At 37.1% G+C, this 8,433-nt stretch overlaps 2 protein-coding genes across 13 annotated transcripts in view; both read left to right on the forward strand.

The window, feature by feature from the left end:
- The window catches only part of LOC146459731 (uncharacterized), a 174,935-nt gene that overhangs the window by 66,082 nt on the left and 100,420 nt on the right, over positions 1-8,433 (forward strand). The window contains exons 15-17 of one of the 6 annotated variants that reach the window (XM_085089044.1): positions 5,987-6,146; positions 6,617-6,778; positions 6,891-6,968. The exons of 4 other annotated variants lie outside the window; for them this stretch is intronic. In XM_085089044.1, coding sequence (XP_084945170.1) covers positions 5,987-6,146; positions 6,617-6,778; positions 6,891-6,968 — 400 coding nt within the window. Of the gene's footprint in view, positions 1-5,986; positions 6,147-6,616; positions 6,779-6,890; positions 6,969-8,212; positions 8,375-8,433 lie in introns of all 6 variants that reach the window. One more of the 6 variants, XM_085089043.1, reaches the window with a different exon arrangement.
- The window catches only part of LOC146459734 (uncharacterized), a 159,204-nt gene that overhangs the window by 21,956 nt on the left and 128,815 nt on the right, over positions 1-8,433 (forward strand). For 4 of the 7 annotated variants that reach the window (XM_085089049.1, XM_085089054.1, XM_085089056.1 and 1 more), the window contains exon 2: positions 153-172. The exons of 1 other annotated variant lie outside the window; for it this stretch is intronic. Coding sequence is in view for 1 of the 6 variants with exons in the window: in XM_085089055.1 (XP_084945181.1) it covers positions 7,482-7,505 (24 nt within the window). In the remaining 5 variants the exon portion in view is untranslated. Of the gene's footprint in view, positions 1-92; positions 173-7,437; positions 7,506-8,433 lie in introns of those variants that run through there. 2 more of the 7 variants (XM_085089052.1, XM_085089055.1) reach the window with 2 other exon arrangements.

Consider the following 8,433-nt stretch of genomic DNA (forward strand, 5'->3'; position numbering starts at 1 on the left):
TATTTTCAACGTATGACGTCGTAACATTTGACAAACAAATTTCAGTTTCTTGGAGTAAAAGATAGAGTTCCGTGATCTTGAGGTTCACTTTTCAATGTGAGATTCGTCGAAGCAAAATCACTGAAAACTCATCAAACGTAAGAGAGCAGTATCAAGACACCAAAGGTTTAAGGTAAGCACAACTTTAAAATCAAGTTTAAACTTTAAAATCATGTTTTGTGTGTGAACTAAAGGGTTCACGTAATTTAACAGTTTTTGTTTTTAACAAAGGAACATGAACAACCCAGTTAGACAAACTCGGGTTAGTATCTTTTTAGCGGTCGGTTGTTTTCTGTAGTCTTGTGTTTCTCTTTTGTCTGACTGGTTACCGAATGGAGATGAAGCTCGATAAAAACGTGTAAAGTATTTTATAAATTGGCTAAACACAATGTTCCCCATGTATTTGTTACACCAAGAGTTGGGAGATTTTTTTCTCAATTATTCCACGAACGCGCGTTGGATATGAGATGATAGATAGCCAACGAGACTCTTCAAGCGCCGAGTTGGCTATAATCATTTCATATCGAACAAGTGCAAGTGTAATATTTTGTTTTTGAAAACACTCAACAAAAATTGCTAGATATGATCTTGCTAATTTTCCTTTACGACAATTTAATGGTCGATATTTCTCGGGTATGGCATAATGGCTCATATACCGATGGCAACTAAGTCAATCACATCCCTGAAATTGCATTATACAATAATCAAGTTTTCGATAAATAATATAAATCATAAAGGGAATTTGCAAGAGCGAAGAATATTTTCAAGAACACTACTACCCGGGACTTTCAATTTCCATGCAAGAAACCGAAACAAATCAATCGTGTTTTACGACGTCAAGCGTCGGAATTATTTATCTTGTGCTTGGACTGTTTCTCGGAATAACGATTAACTGACATGCCTCGAAACAAGTCAAACAGAATTTATCATCCGCATTGTAAAGACACTTGAAGTTTACGCGAAGTATAAATATAAAACCATGCGGCTTTGTTTGTGGACTGTCTGGCGTACTTCACAGTTTACAGATTAAGAAAGGCAGTAAAAGGCGGCTAGACAAACTTGATGTTTTTCTTCTCTGATAACGACTTAAGATGGCACTCTTTCTAAACTACTCAAGTTATTTTATCTAAAACTGTGCGCAATTGGAAATTCAATTCGTTGAATTTTGTTTCCTGGGTTAAAAGTTTGACCAAGGAAATGTGATGTGAAAAAGAAACATTGCTGTCGTTTATTTGTCTAAAAGCTAATTAATGTGCATGAACTGTAAATTGAACTCTACCGTACCGAGAAACTCGCATGCACATGATTGATTCTAATTCTACAGTTTGAGCAAATAGAAAAATACATGCTATAGCAATGGTGAGGTAAAAGATGACAAGCAAACAGCTTGAATTTGTAGGATTTTTACAATGAGTCTTTAGAGAAGAACCGGTCAACCAATGAGTCTTTAATTATTAGCTGTTGGTCGTGAGTTTCAATAAAACCTTGAAAGCAAACCAGCTTCATTTATATCTGTCTTGAAATTTTCTGGTCCGGCCGGGTTAAATGTCGTGTTCGTTACACGAGCTAGGTTTTGTTTGATTAGACCAAAAACGGATTTGGGAAATGGCCGTATATTCTGATAAAAGGAATTCCGTGGCATGAATCTCTCTGCCTTTTACTGCACCAGATCCAGCTTGGGCGACGCGTTGAGTTTCCAGGATTCGCATTATCAATTAAAAGTATATTTTCACCTATGACGTCGTAAGATGTGGTAAATGTTTCGGCGCCGTTTTTTTTTTTTTTTTTTTTGAAGTTTCAATGTTGGCTTCATGTCAGAAAATAACTCGGTTTCTTGGAATAAAAGTATAGTGATTACCACGCTTTCCAATTTCCACTTTTTAATGAGAAGTTTATCGAGGCAAACATACTGATTATCTTGTTTCGGCATTTAATACTGTGTCAAAACTAGAAAACGTTTGAGTGTAATTCAACACTTTAGAGAAGAACCAGTCAACCCTAAGTTTTCTTCTCCGTTCCGCATGATTCATGTTTGCAGTTAATTAATTTGTTGACGTTCTATAAGATGATAATTTATTTCGGTTTCTGAGAATAAAAAAAGTAGTAGCGTTTTTTTTTTCTTTTTGAAGCTCGCTCTTCAGTGTGAAATACGTCGAAGCCAATCACTACTGAACACTGAGGGCTGTATAACTTAAGTAAACTAACAGATCGAGGAGAAAGATAACAACAAAGCGTTTAGACGGACAGAGGATGAATATCTTACCAGATTGTGCTATTTTTGTCATCTGAGCTGATAGCTACGTAGCTTGCCTAATCGGGGAGGGAGAGGGTGAGAGATAAAAAATGGGGGACTTTCCCCTCTTTTGTCCACTTATTTTTCCTTGTTCCCACTCCCCCTCTATAAATATTACGCCAACTACGCTGGCTATTAAACTGAATGCCTTTTTTTTTCCACAATTAGAAACTATTCTCACAAGTATAGTTCGTCAGAACATTTTGCTATAAAAATCTCTTGCTGTCATTTGGTTGACTAAAAGGAAAATTTTTACCCAGTGAATTGTAAATAGGGAAAACGTGATAGAGACTGCCGATTGATGAAGCTTGCATTAAAGTTTTTTGCCGAACGTAAAAATTTTACAAACGGACGTGAAGCTACTCAAACGTGTTAAAAAACATGCCCCACGATCCTTGCGTGCGAGAAATCCCAACGTTAAGGATTAAAGGTTTGCGCTTTCCAACCTTAACGCAAATGTACGCATAAACAAAGACCAACACTCGTGAAAAACAAAAACCAAACTTTCTGGCGTTGGCTGAGAAATACGTGGCCTCAAATAAAGTCATTTGAAGATAAGCGAACCCCCACGGAAACCTAATTTCTTCTTCAGTGAAAGCCATTTAGTTCATAATTACCTTTAAAATACTCAGTGTCTGTATGAGAAAAGTAAAAAGTGTTCAATTCACCGTTAACCATGATTTTATCTTTTGTTATTGCTAATTTTGTAGGTATTATAATATTGCGTGACTGAAGCCAGCAATTCTGTTGTTCCTTTAATGATCTTTAGTAAACGTTTTGAACATTTTTCGTCGGTTATAATGGCCATAGGAGAAACATAACACTTGTAGTAAGGATGTCAATTAAGGATGACGAAAAAACTTTTCTGTGCCAGAAAATGCATCCTTTATCTAAGTAGTGAATGTGAAATCCCCCAAAAATATGGGAGCACAGACCTTACCTTGGCACCCCGAGTTTTACTCTAGCGTCTAGGAGGACTTTCAATGATTGACTTCTGTTCCTTGGGTCTAGTCAGTAAGTTGCTTGTCTATGAAGTTAGTTGAATGTTTTTCCTCTTTGAAACATAACCGTCTGTTCTTGAAAAAACAATAAATGGAGTAACTAATGTGGACGAATGAAATCTTCTGTAGCTAGCCACCTTGACAAGTCACGTGATGTAAATCATACCCTGGGCTTCTGAGGTAGGTATTAATTTATTTCACTGTATTCATATTTTAGCTAAATGAGCCCATCTAGAACGGACTTTTTTGGTCTCTTTGGCCTGGGTGGGTGACGGATTGCCCAATCCTTAATAACTCCACAAGTATTAAGAGTAAAGTAGTGAAACTTGTTGGGTGAGTATCAGTGACTTCACTTGACGTAACATTGCGTCATGATTTCCTGAAGGCGTCCATCTTGGTCCCGTTTATTTTTCTTCTTCTCTAGAACTCATTGGTCATTTCTTCATACAAACCTCTCTGTTTATTGTTTGAATGCACCAACAGTAACCTACAAACTAAATAAACGTGTAAAAATTCGCTTCATAGCATTTTGAGGAAACCATTTGCAGCATTTATGGCGAGAAGTTCAACCAAAGCTGCAAGTGAAAGTGACGACACACCAGTTGGTGAGGAAACGCTGGATTTTGAGAGGTATGATATATGTTACTTCCTTTTTCAGAAGACTGTAGAGAGCCACCTCAGTATTGAACATAATTCTTCTCCTGAAAAAGGCCAGAATTATAGCCGAAACGATGGGTTTTTGTACTATTATTTTGACATTTAAACGAAATAATTTTTTAATATGAATGCCGATTGTTCTTTTCGTTTTGCGGTGAGTCCACTTGGATAAAAACTTCATTTTAAAAAGCAATACGTTATATGAAAAAAAAGGTGTTTCAAGGTATTTACGCAGACTTTTCGAGCAGTAAAGCGATGATGCAAAAACTTTCTTTCCTCTGCGTGTTTTCAGTCTCTGCTCGACCAGGAATTACAGACACTCTAATCTGACTATTCCACACTCAAAGACCCATGATGGGTAGATTGCTACGAGTGAGGGATTGTGGTCTCGTTCGGATGGAGGAATTAGGAATAGACATTGCGCCGACGTTTTTCGACGTTTCCTATGCTTAACTTTTGTTTAAGCTCCTTTGTTAAGCAGCGTTTTCCCTGCAGGGCATTATCTTAAATCCCAACATCTCTTGCCACAGAGTCAGTTTTATTAAATCATCCTGAAGAAGAAACGCCGTTCCTTTTTGAAATATTGGCAAAATATATTCCCCTGACCGTGAAATCAGCCTTGCTCTTTTCTGCATTATTTGTCTGCAAATGCCATTTTTTTTTCTAAGATTTCTACGTTTTGTTCAAAGGATCCCACAATCTCTTACACGTACCAGACGTTTCATTTTTATCAGAGACGGGAATAAGCCCCACTCTCCCTCCCCATACCTTACATTTTTACACAAAATTACAACAATTCAACACTTTCGCTATGCTTCGTGCAAGCCTTCCTCACCCCAACTCGCTTCCCTATCACAAATTTTAGGCGATGAATAACACTTTTCACTTGCTTTCTTTTAGCCATAGCAGAGGTTTACAATGCTGAAGGTAATGAGAGATACAGACAGGAAGATCTCACCAACGCGATTCACTTCTACACGGAAGGAATTCAAGTTAATTGCAAGTATGAAGAACTGAAGGCCGAACTATACAGCAACAGGGCGGAGGCCTATTTTTGTTTAGGTTAGAATTTTCTAATTGTTTAGGCTTTGCCTAACTAAGATATTTAAATGCCGTAAATTTAAAGAGCACATTGCATTGAAACCTCATTAATATATTACCTCTCCTCTCTTTTCTTCTTCAGGAAATTATAATGATTCGCTGAATGATGCTAAAGTTGCTACTGACTTACAGCCGTCATTGGTAAAAGCGATCGTGAGAGGTAAGACTTCTAAAAAAAAAAAAATACATCTCGTTTTACCGAGGCGGCGGTAGCTAGTAGAGTGTGCTGTGACAACTTTCAAATCTTAAACACCACTTAATGTTACATACATTTTGTGCTGAAAATTTAGTTTGCACTTATAGCAGATTAAGTTACACATCATAGAGTTTAAAATACCTCTTCAGTGTAGATGCCGTATTCAAAATTTCAATATTTCGACTCCACAAACGTCTTTGAAGTCAATTGCGGTTAAGCATACACGTGATGACACACCAAAGGTGGCCTTGCCTTCATTGGGTGTCCTTGTAAAAGTGTCAGTCAGTAATATTGTACGAGCCAACCTATTTTTAAGGGAAATAATACCGAACTAACATTATTCGTCTCTATTAGGAGCAAGTGCCTGTGCTCATCTGAATCAGTTTGAGGAAGCCATCACGTGCTGTGATAAAGGATTAGCCGTATCCTTTATTACAGATGTTACAACGTAAACTACTGATGAAATTAAAACTTTATTATTTTCGTTCATTTCTGATTTTAGGTGCCATCTTATGCAATACTGATCAGGGCAAATGATTCCTTTGTTTTTTTCATGAATATTTCAATGTTTCTGTTTCTCTTAAATTCTCGAAGAGATAACCAAGCAAACAAACGCACAAGAAGTAAAGATTCCTCATCCATTTGACATTTTGATATTGATATTTTTACAACTATCGCGGACGTCTTGACTCATGTAAGATTGACAAGAACAACCAGACGTTGTTGGACTTAAGGAACCGCTCTGTCAATGAACAGAACAAGCTACAAGATGCAGGTGGAGAGGACGATGCAATTGAATCTGACATCACATTTGCTACCTGGAAAACACTATATAATGACGACGAAACTACTTTAAGAGGTAAGGAGTTTTAGTATTGATATTAATAATCACTTATGGTCGAAGAGCTTAAGACAGATTTATTGGGAAGCTGAAAGTCTATGACGAAAAAGTTCTCAACACGATATTCTGTTGAGGGGGGGGGGGGGGGGGGGGTCCGGTCGGCATATCGTCAGTCTGTCTGGTTGGAAAACATTTTGACCCTATCAATTCTCTGTTGGCACTAAAACCTGGTTTGTGATGGCTTCGGAAATCTGGACCCGAAGAGAGCCAAAAAGATTGCCCCGGAAATTAAGGAACAAAAGTACTTTGAAAAGTCCCTTTAATTGACCTACGATGCGACGAAATCGTATAATTGAGAAGAAAATTATCGAAACTGCCATAGTAGCACCTTTGCTGGAAAAACTCTCGCAGCAGCTTGTAATGAAAGCTTTTTTTGAAACTTTATTCAGAACTGAATGCAAGCTGTCTTTTAATTTCCTTCATTTTAGCAAAAGCAGAGCTCTTCAAGGATGAGGGCAATGATGAATTCAGAAAAAAAGATTTTAGCAATGCCATATTGCTTTACACCAAAGGAATCAAAGTGAATTGCAAGGATGAAGAACTGAAGGCCAAACTTTACAACAACAGAGCAACAGCACATTTTATTTTGGGTGAGAAATTTTTACGTTTTCACAACGTTGTCAAGTTAGTGAATTTCCATAAATTTACTTTAATCATACTCTCAACAACACCGTATATTTCTTTTTACTGATTTTCGCGCAGGTAACTTCCATGATTCACTTAGTCATGCAAAGACTGCCACGGACTTACAACCGTCTTATGTCAAAGCGATTGTTAGAGGTAAAGAGTCACTTAAGGGGAACTGTGAGAAATTTACGTTGTGTTTCTAGCGAAAGAAAATAAACTTGTAGCTGGAGGCATGCTTTATATTTAATTTGATATCCCTTCCGTATTTTAAAAACGTCTGTTGCTCATTCTAAATGTAAATTTAAACATTGTCATCTAATTTGAGGAAATGTCACCAGAGGTAATAAGAAGGAAAGGAAGACCTAGAGCTTCTCCGGCTTTTAAAAAAGTGCTTAAACAAAACATCTACAGTTATTATTTAACAGCAACAAGACAAGCAATGATAAAACTATAATCAGTTAAAATATTTGTGAAGTCCGTTGATTGCAGAGATTTCTGCGGCATCCAGTTTTTGTGTATTTGTCGTCAAGAAGGAGAAAGTTTTGCTACAGTACTTATCGTATTTTAGAACTGATTCATGGAGGTATATCCAAGTATACTGCCGAACATTTTGATTTATTAGGAGCAAGTGTCTCTGTGTAGCTGAATCAGTTTGAGGAAGCCATCATGTGGTGTGAAAAAGGATTAGCCGTATCCCGTTATTACAGATGATACAATGAAAAATATTGATCAACTTCAAACTTTATTACTTTCCTTTATTCCTGCTTTTGGGCACCATCTTAGGCCAAACTGATTAGAACAAATGATTTCCTTGATCTGTTGTGATAATTTTAAAGTTGCTGTTTCTCTTTTAAGAGAAACAGCGATTTTAAATTTAAAAATTCAAGAAGATTAAACTAGGAAAATTGAATGGACAAGAAATTCATACATCCCACCAATATGACCTTTTGCCTAGTTTTCCGCATTTGCCAACTACTGATATTTTTACAACTATCGTCTTACAAGTCTTGACTTGTGTAAGATTGACAAAAACAACAAAACGTTGTTAGAATTAAGGAGCTGGTCTGTCAATGAACAGAACAAGCTACAAGATGTAGGCGGAGAGGACGATGCCAATGAATCCGACGTCACAGCTGCTACTGAGAAAACACTGAATACTGATGATGAAACTACTTTAAGAGGTGAGGCCGAGTTTTAGTAATGATAACTTATGGTCCATATAACTTGTTGCCAGTTTTGTTGGAAAGATGAAGGTCTAAGACGAAATAGTTATTAGGGAGTGTTCATGATTTGCTTTAATAAGTGTGTGGGGTGGGGTGGGGTGTGGGTTTGCCATGTTGTCAGCCTATCTTCTGGAAAAACAAATGCAAGATGCTTTTTACTTTCCCTCATTTTAGCAACAGCAGAGCTCTTCAAGAATGAGGGCAACGATAAATTCAGAAAGAAAGATTTCAGCAATGCCATATTGCTTTACACCAAAGGAATCAAAGTGAACTGTAAGGATGAAGAACTGAACGCCAAACTGTATAGCAACAGAGCAACGGCACATTTTAATCTGGGTGAGGAGTTATGAGGTTTCCACAGTTTTGGCAAGTTAACCATCTTTTAACAAAAAATG

Source organism: Pavona decussata, unplaced genomic scaffold, assembly GCF_977016875.1.
Source record: "Pavona decussata unplaced genomic scaffold, jaPavDecu1.1 SCAFFOLD_217, whole genome shotgun sequence".
Classification (NCBI taxonomy): domain Eukaryota; kingdom Metazoa; phylum Cnidaria; class Anthozoa; order Scleractinia; family Agariciidae; genus Pavona; species Pavona decussata.